General features: G+C 47.4%; 1 protein-coding gene across 1 annotated transcript in view; it reads left to right on the top strand.

The window, feature by feature from the left end:
• LOC311167857 (popy Class I histocompatibility antigen, A-1 alpha chain-like) overlaps window positions 1-14,742 on the top strand; it is a gene marked incomplete at both ends in the record, with an annotated part of 98,468 nt that overhangs the window by 25,558 nt on the left and 58,168 nt on the right. Inside the window, one exon of the mRNA XM_084228996.1 lies at window positions 506-775. Coding sequence (XP_084085122.1) covers window positions 506-775 — 270 coding nt within the window. The remainder of the gene's footprint in view (window positions 1-505; window positions 776-14,742) is intronic.

The following is a 14,742-nucleotide window of genomic DNA, read 5'->3' as shown; positions in this document are numbered from 1 at the left end:
CTCACCCCAGTTCTCACTCCCCATTGCCTGGAGGTTTCTAGAGCAGCCAATCAGCAGCTCCGAGTCCAGTTATAAATTCTCCACCTACCATGCTGGACTCCCTTTCTCCCCAGACCCAAGAGCCCCAGTCATGAGGCCCCCAACCCTCCCGCTGCTGCTCTCCTGGGCCTTGGTGCTGACAGAGACTTGGGCGGGTGAGTGCGGGCTCGGGAGGGAAAAGGCCTCAGAGGAGGGAGGAACCCCAGCAGTGGGCTTGGACCCCGGAAAAAGCAAGTCTCCCCCGCCTGTGGCCCTGTTGTCCCCCTTCACTCCAACCTGTCCTGTCCCCGCTCTGCCCCCCCAGCGCCCCCGCCCCTCCTCTTGCCCCTCTGAGTATCAACCCTTCACGTCGGCCGCTATAATTCAAACTCAAGAACCCCCTCGGCTCCCTCCCCTACCCACCCCCCCATCTCCCCGGGACCAGCCCCAGGAGGAGGGTCAGCCCGGGTCTCCCTCCCGCCCCCAGGCTCCCACTCCCTGAGGTATTTCTCCACCGCGATGGCCCAGCCCGGCCCCGGGGAGCCCCGCTTCATCTCGGTGGGCTCCGTGGACGACACGCAGATCGACCGCTTCGACAGCGACGCGGCGAGTGCGAAGACGGAGCCGCGGGCGCCCTGGGTGGAGCTGGAGGGGCCGGAGTACTGGGAGGGGGAGACGCGGGCCGCGAAGGGCGCCGCACAGACGTTCCGAGAGAACCTGCGCGCCCTGCGCGGCTACTACAACCAGAGCGCGGCGGGTGAGCGGGGCGGACCCGGGGCGCTCACGACCCCACCCCCGCGGGCGGGTGGGACCCCAGACCCCGGCCCGAGCGTCCCCCGAGGCAGGGGGACCCGCCGGACCCTCGACCCGGGACGAGCCCCGGGACGTTCCCCGCGAGGTTCCCGCGTCAGTTTCGGTTTATTCCGGGGGGCGGGGGGACGGGGTGACCGCGGGGTGACGCGGGGTGACGGGGCGGGGACAGGCTCTCACACCCTCCAGAGGCTGTCTGGCTGCGACGTGGGGCCCGACGGGCGCCTCCTCCGCGGGTACTACCAGTGGGCTTACGACGGCGCCGATTACATCGCCCTGAGTGGGGACCTGCGCTCCTGGACCGCGGCGGACACGGCCGCTCAGATCACCCGGAGCAAGTTGGAGGCTGCCGGAGAGGCGGAGCGCTTCAGGCACTACCTGGAGGGGGAGTGCGCAGAGTCGCTGCGCAGGTACCTGGAGCACGGGAAGGAGACGCTGCAGCGCTCAGGTGAGAGGGGCCGCGAGGTCTCCCCACCCCCCTCAGGCCGGCACCGCGGGGAGGGTGGAGTCAGGGTCACAGCAGCGCCCCCTCTCTGGCCAGGGGAGGAGGAGCCCCTGGGTTTCCTGACTCCCCAGAGGACCCCACTTTTCTTAAGAACTGTTAAGGAATCCAGTCTCTCCTGAGCCTGAGGGGAGACCAGCTCTGAAATCTTCCTTTACAGGATCCTTTTGATCCAGCAGCCATTTTGGGCACCATCTTGTTACCGGTCAGAGACATTTTTCTTTCTTTCTTTTTTTTTTTTTTTTTGAGATTTATTTATGCATACAAAAACTGGGGTACAGGCCAGAGGTGTGGGGCACAAGAGGATTCACCAGAGACAGAACGGGGAATCTGACTCCTGCTTTTCTGAGTGCCTAGGTCTGTCCCCAAAAATCTGTTCTCTCCTCCTTAGAGAACTGCTTCTTCCTATCCAGAGTTTTCACCGTAATTCTAGATCTAAGGAATGAGAGATTATCCTAGACTCCCCAGACCAGGCTAGTTTCTAGATTTTGTGCTTCCTCTTCTAAACCCACTGCCCTGTCCATTCTGAGGATGATCACAGGAGGCTTTTTCAGGGTACATGAAGGAAAAACCCAGAGTGTGTAAGTTCTCACCCTTCTCCTCAGAGGCCCCAAAGACACACGTGACTCACCACCCCATCTCTGACCAGAAGGTCACCCTGAGGTGCTGGGCCCTGGGCTTCTACCCTGCGGACATCATCCTGACCTGGCAGCGAGATGGGGAGGACCTGACCCAGGACACGGAGCTGGTGGAGACCAGGCCTGGGGGGGACGGAACCTTCCAGAAGTGGGCGGCTGTGGTGGTGCCTTCTGGAGAGGAGCAGAGATATATGTGCCATGTGCAGCATGAGGGGCTACAGGATCCCCGAGTCCTGGCTTGGGGTAAGAAAGGGGGTGGCACAGAGCTTCTCAGGGGTATCAGGAGCCAATCTGGAGGCTTTCAGAGCATCAGGTGGAGGCCTGGGGCTCAGGGTCTCACTTTTCCTTCCCCACCAGTGCCCACTCCTCAGTCCTCCATTCCCACCGTGGGCATCATTGCTGGCCTGGTTCTCCTTGGAGCTGTGCTCAATGGAGCTGCAGTGGCTGCAGCTGTGATGTGGAGGAAGAAGCACTCAGGTAGGGAAGGGAGTGGGGGATCTTGTCTATTAGGGACTTTCAGGGCACAGATAGAACTTGCCCTTCCTGGTATTGGGAAGTACCATCCACACACTGTGTTTCCCAGTCTGGAGCTGATTGTTAACCTCTTTTGTAAAACATTTTTGAAAATGAATCACAAGTTGTTCACCTTGATAATTCTGGTGCTGGGACCCTGATTCCTGCAAATGGCAGAGGGAAAGGTCCCTGCTGAGGGCAAACACCAGGAGGCAGTTGGTCCAGTCCTCCCTTATCTACTCTCTTCATACATGATGGTCCTGCCCTAAGTGTTCAGTCACAGTTCTGGAAACTTCCTCGTGGCCCAGGACAAGGAGATTTCTTTAGGACTTCATGTCTTGACTCCTCCCTGGTCTCATATGTTTCTTCCCACAGGCAGAAAAGGAGGAAGCTACACTCAGGCTGCAGGTAAGTGTGGATCAGGGGTTTGGTACCTGAGCCCCTGGGAACAGTGTAAATAGAGCCCATGGGGGAGTCACCCCCATCAGTCCCTCTGTGACCTCATCTCTCTGTGGCTCTGACCAGGTTCTGCTTTGTTCTCCCCCAGGTAGCGACAGTTCCCAGGGCTCTGATGTGTTTCTCTCAGCCTCTAAAGGTGAGACCCTGGAGGCCTGCAGTGGAAGGGGCTGGGCCAGAGAGGATGGGACCAGGTTATGGGGAATCTGTGAGGGGGACATTCTGAGGATGCGGTGGACTATGGAGAATGTCAACATTTATGTGTTTCTTTGAAATTTTTTATGATCCTCTTCCTTCACAGTGTGAGCCAGCTGCCTTGTGGGGACTGAGTGATGCAGGATTTCTTCTCACCCCCACTTTGTAACTTCAAGATCTGCTGGTTTCATTTGCTGCAAAAGGCATCAGAATGTGTCTCTGTTCTTATGAGAAAATGTGAGGAGGTGGGGAGACTGGTAGTGAAGGCAAAGATAAACAGCTGGGACTACATCAAATTAAAGAGCTTCTGCACAGCAAAAGAGACAATAACAAAAACAAAGAGAAACCCCACCCACCAACTGGGAGAACATTTTTGCATACAACATTAATGAGAAAGGACTGATCACAAAAATCTACAAAGAGCTGATGAGACTCAACAAAAACGAAGAAAATAATCCAGTCAAAAAATGGACAGAAGAGCTAAAAAGAAATTTTTGTGCTTTTTTTTTTGACCGGGGCACTGAAAAATCTAGGATTTTTTGTCTAGTTTTTGGAAGTATATCTCCCTATGCCCAGTGTCCCATAATATTCCCAAGAATTTTACCTGTTGGCTGGGTCCTTGTATTTTATTGGGGTTAATTTTTCATTCTTTACTTTTTAACAAGGTCAGCACTTTTTGGAGACTGTGCCCCACACTGTCTCGATCTGGGCCCTGAATTAATACATTATTTATGTAATGGACAATTTGAATCCCTGGCGGGGCTTGATATTGATCTAAATGTTCAGCCACTATCCGGTGGCAGATAGTGGGGCTATGTTTATATCCTTGTGGCAACCGGGTAAACGTGTATTGTCGGCCTTTCCAAGTAAAAGCAAACTGCTCCCACCTGTCTTGTGAAATTGGGATAGTGAAAAAGGCATTAGCTAAGTCTAGCACTGCGTACCACAATCCAGGGTGTCCTTGAATATTTTCAATAAGGGTAACGTATTGGGGACTATAGCAGTTAACGGTGGAGTTGCCTGATTTAATTGTCTATAATCCACCGTCATTTGCCACGATCCGTCAGATTTTCGGACTGGCCAAATTGGATTATTCCAAGCAGTGGTGGTGGTTATCAACACGCCAGCATTGACATAGTTTTTAATAGTCTGTTTAATTTTGTCCTGCCCACCCGGAATCCGATATTGTTTAGCAGTTATCAACCGGGAGGGGGGCAGAAGATCAAAGGGAGGCTGGTTTAACTTTTCCACCACTACATTATGTATTTTTAAAGTTTTAATTGCAAAATGATAATCCCTGTCTTTCAAATGTAATGACATTTCCTTTAGGATGTCAATCCCTATGATATATTCTGGAATTGGAATAATTACTACTGAATAGGATTTTGAGGGTAACCCACCAATACTGATGCATACAGTGGTCTGGGTGGCTCAAATCTCTTTTCCTCCCAGACCCTGTATGGTGATAGCCATTCCTTTAAATTTTTTAGGGTTTCCATAAATTAGGGTGGCCTCTGCTCCCATGTCTACCAGGGCTTTTGCTTGTGTACTTGAACAGTTTTTCAAAAAAATTTGTATAGGTACATGGGGGCACTGATCAATGGAAGCCAACATCATGGAAGCTTGACCTGTTCCCTAATTTTGTATTTTTAGCAGATCTCCCACGTCAGGGTATAAAGGTTCTACAGGAGCACTGGGGGTCACAGTCTCAGCCTTTCTGATCCCTGCCTTTCTCACTTTGTGTTGGTACATTTGCCACATATCTTTAGTAGGGACTCCATCTAATTTTTTAACTGGGATCCCTGCCTTTAGTAAGGCAGTGAACATGTCTTTTCGTGAAACTTTGTTTGGCTGCAAGTTATTGCCAAAGGGAGGATGTGTATTAGTTTGGTTATTTAGTTCCCAGTCAGCCATTCCAGCTACTTTTGCCATTTTAGTGATAATACTCTCTACAGTCTGTCCAGTCTCATTAAGTAAAAGAGTTATTATTTGCCGATATGCAGGAGGGGCAGTTCTCACTATGGCATTTCTATGGTGGGGGGCCATTGGGCATTGTGAATATGTATCGGCCTCCCCTACCATGATAGCAGATTTTATCACCTCCTTTTTTAAACGTCCTATGGCATCCTTTAAGGTAAACCACTCTTGGTTGTTAGTCGGCCAGGACGAGTCAGTGGTATACAGTCTACCACAACAATTCCTGCAATAGCCAACAGTGAGTGAGTCTGTCCATCAGTTTTAATATCCCTAAAGGCAGCCTGGACTTGGGGATTTGGTGATAAGGTTATAAATTTTGAGGCATCCTGGGAGTCCACCTGAATGCCATTCCCTGCTGTGTCTGCCAAACGGACCATTCAATCTAGAAGGGGTTCTCCTTTTTTCTGTGAAAAACGTTCTAGGATATTATTTACTTCCTGTTGTGAAAAATTTTCAATAATAGTCATTCCTGTTACCCGGCCATTTACAGGCCGTTTTTCCTGGCGACGCATTGCTGGCTTTGCTTGCACTGCGTGAGGGAATATGCGACCTCTAGGGGGGTGGTCTCCCTCATTTTGGTAACGAGCAGCCTCTTCCTCCAAGGACCCCCAGTCCACCTCCTCGTTAGTATCATCCCAAATATTACCATCCCATTTATTTGGGTCCCAGTCTGTGGTGGCCTGTGCCAACACAGCATAAACCTTTTGTTTATTAACCTTCCCTTTACGTTTTTTGTATTTAACCTGTGCTACCTTCACGGCAGCCTTTTCTGCTACGGCCTGATATTTATGAGCTTGCTCACTTAAAATATACTTTTGACATTGCAACATGGCAAGGCTACTGTTTAGATCCGAATTTTCACGTTTTAATTCACATTTTTTATTAATTAAATCATTCAATCTGTGGCATAAATGGCGATAAGCAGATAACAACAACCAGCCCCACCGGGATATTGTTCCCTGTTCTTTCCCCTTCTCAACCGGGACCTTCTGAAGGGCCCAGATTAATTGCAGCGGGGCGGCATCTTGGAGCAGACCGTCCCAAGACTCCCTGCCGCCCATTCTTTAGCCAAAGCAGCGAAGCGTGTATCTTCCCACCCAGGAACGTCCTGGGCAGCAACAGCGACCTGAAGCAGACGTTTAGCAAAGAAAGGCATGGTCCTTATTGTCACACGGATCCTGCCGACTACGCCAATTATGTAACTAGCAATAAAATATAATTGCTAGCCCTGTGCACAGGTGTTTGAGGGAGGCTCGATTCCATGGGATTCAATGACCACACCGTATTAAAAGGAAAAAGGATTTATTGTGAGCAACACAGGCGATGCGCGAGCAAAATTATAAACAGTGCCCCAAACCCGACCAAACCCATAATCATGCATACATACTGTACAGTTTCCTCAGAAATTAGCATCATGGAGGCAAAGAGGCAGCACTCTGGAGAACAGCATGGGAGACGTATCCAAGTCCAGAAGCTGCGAGCAGCAGCAGCAGGTGACCACTGTGTTTTTATCTCCCAAGGTCAGATATGGCCAGTATTTAAACCCAGGGATTCATGGTGGGCTGGTCACGTTTCTGTGCACGCCGACCCGGAGTTGCATAACCAACCGTATTTCTTGGTGGTCCCCGTCATCGTAAACAGTTACATAACCAGCCCTATCTTTTGGCTCCCGGTCCGGGTGCTGGCCAGGCTCCCGGATGGAGGGTGGTGGGTGGGGGGCAAAAGGTGGTTGCTCATCCTCCAATGTTCCTGGCAAAATGACATTAACACTTTATCTTCCTACAAAAGTGTGTGGGATTATTCCCTGAAGTGCTGTGTCCCACTGTCAGTTACCAACACTGCAGTGACCATGGCATTTTAATAAGCCCCACTCTTTGCTTTGTAAGTTTCAATTTAAGAAACACCCTTGAACATGTATTTTTGGATAAGATTATCTGATGATAAATTCAAAAAGATGGATTATTTTTAAAAAATATCAAAACATTTAAATTGTCGAGATATTTTTCAAAATTGACGTTCTTAATCCCATCAGTCCTTATGCCAGCATAAGTCAATATCAAGGTAATAGTTTGTCCCCCTAGTGGATTCTCCTATCAATAACGTTCTTCATTATCAAGGTAATAGTTTGTCATTTTATTCCCCTCTCCCACATTCTCACATTCCTTTACATTCACTATTAACATGTTTGACATTTTCATTGATTTTTTAAAAATTGTTTTCAATATCATTTAAATTTTTTTGATTGGAATATGCTTCTTTTAAAATGTTGAATTTAAGAAAGCAGTTAGAGCTGCCCCACCACCCGGACGTGGTCTGACACTGAGCTGGTCCCGGGTCTGTCAGGAGACACCTGGCCCCGAGGCCCTGCCCTGTGCTCTCCCGGGACAGGAGTCCTCCACAGTCCAGTAGAGAAGGACGCTCAGAGGTCAACGCACAGTGAGACACACAAGACCACGACACCATTATGTGTAGCGTAAGAAACAAGCGGCACTGTCCATGTTGCAAGTAGCAAACACCTGCCCTGCTACATAAATTGAGTGACTCTGTTTCTCTACAAACGTAGCCTTACCTTCACTCCACGTGTCCCTCATTGGGCCTCCATGGTGGCGCAGTGGTTGACCGCTGGGTTGTGAAGCTGCCCACAGCCTCTGCAGCACTGATTTGATCCCTGGCCTTCAGGGGAGGGTCCCACATGGCACGTAGACCTCTCCTGCCTCCCGCTGCTCCCCTCAGCAGTGTACTTCGTCAGTCTGCCTGTTCTGCTCTCTGCTCTGACGCTGGTGAATTCTCTTGCCCTCCCACGCTTCTGACTGTACCCAGTGCTTGTATAAATTAATCTTTTTTTTTTTTAAAAAGATTCATTGAGATGTGCAATCATTCACTCTCCCAAATTGCTGATAAAGCCCAATCTAGAGTGAACCCCACTTCCACAGGCCCTCCCCCAATCATTCACCCAAGGACTGTGTTCTTCTAAACCCAGTCATACTGAGGCTCCCCACTCCCCCAAACACCCCCCAGTCCTCCTCTTACTCCCCACCTTCCCATCCAGCTGCCCTCCCCATCCCCCCACAAGTGATTCCCAGCTCCTGAAGGGAATCCATGTCCCTCCACCCCCTCCCCACACTGAGGACTCTCCTGGAGTCAAATTTCCAGGGGGTGAGTTCTTTTCTAGAGGAGCCCAGGGACAAAGGTCTAAGCAAACTCTTGGGAGGCAGAGCCCAGGTCAGAGTGAGATTCCTGGAAATGAAGAGGAGACCAGGTGGGCCAGTTGGAGATTCTCCCTGTTTTTTTCAGAACAGCAGTTCTCAAAGTATGGTCTATGGGACACTTGACATCAATGAGATCCCTTTTCATGGATTCATGAGATCAAACCTGTTCTCACAGATTACTTAGACATCATTTGCCTTTTTACTATATTGACATTTGCACTCAGGTAAAGCTTAGTAACAATGGAGGTTGTGGTTCCAACTGAGCTAGTAGTTATTCTTCACCACTTAACTACAAAAAAGGCAAAGCCCAATCCAGTTTCATTTTAAAATGCCTTGGTTGAACCACTAAATATTATCTTCGCTAAATCATCATTCTCATTCCACATTTAAAAAATATCTTTTTTGTAAAGATTTTATTTATTGATGCATACAAGAACTGGGGTACAGGCCAGGGGTGTGTAGGGTGAGAGGATTCACCAGAGACAGAGTGGGGAGCAGAACAGGCAGACTGAAATACACTGCTGAGGGGAGCAACAGGTGAGTCAGGAGAGGTCTGCTGTACCATGTGGGTAGCTCCCTGGCCAGGGATCGAACACATGCTGCAGTGGCTACAGATAGCTTCATAGGTTGAGTCTTAACCCCTTGCGCCACTAGGGAGGCCCTAAAAAATATCTGATGTGATGACCTTTGATCAACATGAAAGCATCTGTTTTACATCCAAGGATACAACCCAAGGAAAATAGAGTCACTTGGTGATTCTTTTTCTGTTTGCCCATATCAACAGCAAACCTGCCTGGCCTGGGATGGTTGTACAACACCTGGAGAAGGCCGGGCTCACCTAAAGGTTGGGGCCAAAAGGATCGTCATCTCTGTCCCTTTTGTTGATGCCCCCATGTTTGTGATTGGGGGAATCCATGGGAATTCTGTAGAGCATCTCCCTCAACATTGTCAGCAATGCCGTCTGCACCACCAGCTACTTGTCCCCCAACCAGGGTCACCCACAACTTTAGTATCTTGGAGGGACTCATGACCATGATCCATGACACCTCTGCCACCCATAAGACTGTGGATTGTCCTTCTGGGAAGCTGTGATGTGATGGCTAAATGCCCCAGAACATCATCCCCGATTGTACTGGTGCCACAAAGACTGTGGGCAAGGCCATTCCTGAGCAGAACAGGGAGCTGACTGGCAGGACCTTCATCGTTCCCACCTCCAACATGTTGGTTGTGGATCTGACCTCCAGCTGGAGAAATCTGCCATATATGATGATATCAGGAAGGTGTTGAAGCAGGTATTTCAGGGCCCCCTCAAGGGTATCCTGGGCTACACTGAGGACCAGGTTGCCATGGACCAGCCCAGCAGCGGCGGGGAGATCTAGGCAATCTCAGGGATTGAGCGAGAATGAGCACGAGGTGGTCGAAGGATTCGGGTGAAAGAGAAAGAAAGAAATGACACAGACACACTCTAAGGGAGTGAAAATCTGTGTGTAATTTGCAGTAATCAACCTTCTCTTTTTATCCATTTTTCTTAGGCATTACACAAGATTATTTCTCACAGCTTGTGGTTAATCATTTATCAAATAATTATGTGAACAGAACAAAAACAATATCCCATTACTATTACCAGTAATTATCAAATTCTTGTTGTTTTACTAACTATTATTGTAAAATTATAGCAATCATTACTCTTGGTTACATTCTTAAATATTCCCAACAAATACCCAAACCAGTTTTACAGTATATAGCTGAGCAGTGAAGCACAAAGCAATTGAATAGAAAGTTAAAGATTAAAAGTATGTATCACAGAAATTCTAGGCAGTGCTTGCTGGTTGCTAAGGGGACTGAGAGACCTCAGCCATTTTCCTGTGCCACAAAAAGGAGAATTTTTACTGTGAGCATAGTGCTTAAAATAAGCCTTGCTTTAATGTGAACGCCAAAGTTTATCATGATAAAGCCCCTCGGGAACTGCGCCTGTCTTAGGTCATCAGGAGTCTCAGACATGTGGCTGGCCAGTGCCTTCTTTAGTCTGCCCCCGATCTTACCCGTCATTGACTGTCCAGTCCAGCGCACAGGGCAAGGGGGTCTTATTTACTCTGACTTTCTATGTGTCTGAGTAAAAGCCTCCCTCTTTTCAGTAAGTTCACTGGCATTCAGCGGTAGGGGCTGCCACACCAGGTCGTCCAAACATCGTTAACAGTGTCACTCATTCCTGCACCTTTGATGCTGGGGTTGGTGTTGCCCTCAATGGACATTTTGTCAAGCTTATATCCTGGTATTGTAACTGGTGCTGAAGCCATAGACTATTATAGGTGGGTGCCCCCTGGAGGGGGCTTGCTTGTGAGGCTAGATAGCCCCAGGGAAAATGCTAAAAAGCACTGGATTATGGGGTGGGGAAACTGATAAGAAACATAAGGGACTGCAGAAAGGGGCGCAGATTCATTCAGTCTTCCAGATTCAGTCTTCCAGATTCAGCATTTGGGGTCAGTAGATTACTGCCCCCACTGCACCAATCTTCCAGAAGGCTGTTGCGGGCCTCTGAAGATGGGGACTTCCAGCAGCCAACCTCAAGAGGAAAAGTTCATACACTTTTCAAGGAGTTAAGCCCCTGAAAATGTTCCCAGTTTTTTTTTTTTAATAGAGGCATGTTTTCTTAATTAATTAATTAATTAATTTGTTTGTTTGTTTTGTTTATACATGCACTGGGTACAGTCAGAAGCGCGGGAGGGTGAGAGAATTCACCAGAGCCAGAGCAGGGAGCAGAGCAGGCAGAAGGACCGAAGTACACTGCTGAGGGGAGCAGCGGGCGGCAGGAGAGGTCTGCGCGCCATGTGGGACCCTCCTCTGGTGGCCAGGGAGCAGCCAGGGATCGAACTGGCACCGCAGAGGCCGCGGGCAGCTTTGCAACCCAGCGCTCAACCACTGCACCACCGGCGAGGCCCAAAATGTTCCCAGTTTTGCTGCTGTTACAGTCTGGCGAAGAAGGCGAAGACCCAGAGCTGGGTGCTTCACTGAGCTGTGAGTGTGGTTGGTTGTAGGGTCCTTCAACCTCTGCAGCTGCTGCTTTGACTGTTGCTTGTCTGGTGCTGTGCTGGGGCATCACAGCAGCTCCAGGAGCATTTCCTGTCATGTCTTCTGTTGTCTTCATGAGTTGGAAGCTGGCCTAGAGTCTGGCTTCCAAGTGCTCCATATTGGCAGAGGCTGGAAGAGTCCATCTTGGGCAAATGGTCAATTGTTTGGTATAGAAGGGAAGGGAAGATGCCATCTTAGCTGCTTTTTGTTTAGGGCCTAAAAACACTGGATATGGCTTCAGGTGAGGTAAATGACCATTTTTGGCCTCAGTAACTCTTTGTTTTCCCCTGGTTTGTTATATCAATCTAATTGCTTTTTTCCCTGAGCCTGAATAGTCTTGCATGTAAGCAGGTGAAGAATTCAGACAGTGACTGGTAAACTATTTGGGCAGTGTCCATGTACAGTGTTAGTGCCCCTTGCTGCCCTGTATCAGTATAACAATGAATTTGTCCATAGCACCAGGGTGGTGGACCTCCTGGTCCACATGGCCTCCAAGGAATAAGAGCCTCCTGGACCATCAGCTACAGCTATAGCACAAGAGGAAGAGAGAGGCCCTCAGCTGCTGAGGAGTCCTTCCCCCACTCACCCAACACACTGAGAATCTCCTGACTCATCACTGCTCCATCCCAGACCCCCTGGAGAATGGAAAGGACTTGGGCCACTCTGCCTTGTCATGTACGATCAATAAACTATAGTGTACCCAGCAAAAAGAAAGGAAATTTTTAAAAGATGAAAGCTAAATTAAGGGACTCAAGAAACTCCATCATGTGGGCAAAATTCACATTATAGGGGTCTCAGAAGAAGAGAGGAAGAGAGAGGGGCAGAATGCTTATTCAACAAAATGAAAACCTCCTGACCTGGGAAAATATTAAGACATCTAGTACCAGGAAGGTGAGAGATTTCCAAAGAGTCCCATACCAAGACACAATATAGTGAAATTGCCAAAGTTAAATATAAGAGAATAAAAAATAATAAGCAAAAGAACAAAAACAACTTTTTATATACAAGGGAACTCCCAAACTATCAGCAATGCTGTCTGACCTGGGACTTTTGATTTGGGGAACTTTTTTAAAAATTTGGTTTCAATTTCCATGCTTGTGATTAGTTTATTTGACTCATCTGTTTATTCCTGATTAAATCTTGGTAAATTATATTGATCTAGAAAGGTGTCTAAGATCTATTGATCTAGAAAGGCTATCAATTTTTTGGCATATACTTGTTAATAGTGATCTCTTATAATCCTTTGTATTTCTGTGCTATCTGTGGTAATTTCTCCTCTTCCATTCTGCTTATTAATGTTTTTTCACTTCTTTTTATACCAGATAGAGGTTTTTCCTATTTTGTTTACCTCTAGAAGAACCAACTCTTGGTTTTGTTGATTTTTGTATAGTCTTTTTGATCTCTAATTAGTTTATGCCTGCTATTATTATTACAATTTCCTTCTTTCTAGTAATTTTGTGTCTTGTTCATTCATTTTTTGAAGTTGCTTTTGGTGTGGCATTAAAGTATGAATTTGGGATTTTTCTTCTTATTAATGTTGGTCTATATTGCAATTATCCTCCCTCTTCAAGCAGTTTTTGTTGCATCCTTTAGTTTCTAATAGCTCATTTGTCATTTTCATTACTCTTAAGGAATTTGTGATTTCTTTTTAGTTCTGCTTTTATCCACTAGCTACTAAGCAGCATATTGCTTAGTCTCTGAGTATTTATAGTTTCTCTTTTTTAATGGTTGATTTCTAGCTTCATGGTCTATGGTCCAAAAGAGTACCAGGTCCAAATCCCAACTTTGCTATTTTGTTGAACCTTGATTTGTGTCCCTGTTTTGGTCTATTATTGAAAATGTATCACAATGCACTTAAAAAAAAGATGTGCGCACAGCTCTCTTGGGGTGGAGTGTTCTGTAGATGTCCATTTAGCCTATTATGTCGAGCTCTTCATTTAGGGCTATTGTTTTCTCTTTTTTTTAAGATTTATTTATTCATTTACACAAGAACCAGGGTACAGGTCAGATGCATGAGAGGGTGAGAAGATTGACTAGAGACAGAGCAGGGAACAGAACAGGCAGACTGACGAAATACACTGCTAAGGGGAGCAGCAGGTGAGACAGGAGAGGTGTGCTGGCCATGTGGGATTCTTGCTGGCCGGCAGGGATGGAACCCGTGCTGCAGGGGCTGTGGACAGCTTCATAGCGCAGGGCTCAACTGCCTGCGCCACCAGGGGAGGCCCAGGACTATTGTTTTCTTGATCTGTCTGTAGTTCCTGATATTTCATGATTATCATTTGTGTGTAGACTTGTCTTCTTGCCTTTAAGTTTGTGCTTAACATTGTTGGTAAAATGGTTTCCTGTAAGCAGCCAAAGGTTGTAGTTTGTTTTGAAATCCATTCAACCAACTTGTGCCTTTTATTTTATTTTTAGATTTATTTATTCTTGCATACAAGAACTAGGGTATAGGCCAGATGCACAGGAGGATGAGAGGATTCACCAGACACAGAGCAGGGAGCAGAACAGGCAGATCTACTGAAATGCACTGCTGAGGGGAGTAGCAGGTGAGAGAGGAGAAGTCTGCCGCACCATGTGGGATTCTTGCCGGCAGGCCAGGATCAAACCTGGGCTGCACAGGCTGCGCAGAGCTTCACAGCGCAGGGCTCAACCACCTGCGCCACCAAGGGAGGCCCAACTTGTGCCTTTTAAATGGTGAACTCTGGCTGCTTGCATTTAAGATGGTTATTTGATTAAGTGATTATTGTCAGTTTATTTTTGTTTGTTTGTTTTTGGTTTGTCTTGTCTTTTTATTTGTTGGCCTCTTCCTTTTGTTTTCTTTAGATTTCACTTCCATTGTCTTATGTGTTACTTCTGTTGATTTTTGTTTTTGGTCCTACTGAGATTAGCTTATTGAGGATATTTGTGTGGCCAGTTGGTCTGTCTGGTTTTAGTGTGTTCTGATGGGCCACAGTGTCTCTCTCGTCTCCTCCTGTTATACGCTCTAGGGATCCTGGACTTCTGTATTTGATGTTCTGTTTCTTTATTATCATCCCTTTTGCACTTCTTTCACATACAAGTGGTATTAATAAACTGAGCTTTTTTTTCCCACTGAAGATCCTTACTTGTCTGTCTTGAATGTTAGTCTTTCAGGGTAAAGTATTCTCGGCTGGAAATCTTTATCTTTGAGATAAAGATACTTGCAAAATACCTCCTTTTATTCCCTTTTTTTTTTTAAAGATTTATTTTTATTTATTTATTTATTTATACAAGCACTGGGTACAGTCAGAAGCGCGGGAGGGTGAGAGAATTCACCAGAGCCAGAGCAGGGAGCAGAGCAGGCAGAAGGACCGAAGCACACTGCTGAGGGGAGCAG

This window comes from Talpa europaea (genome assembly GCF_964194135.1).
Source record: "Talpa europaea genome assembly, chromosome: 2".
NCBI lineage: Eukaryota > Metazoa > Chordata > Mammalia > Eulipotyphla > Talpidae > Talpa > Talpa europaea.
The sequence above is the reverse complement of the archived record's forward strand: the minus strand, read 5'-3'. Positions and strand labels throughout refer to the sequence as shown.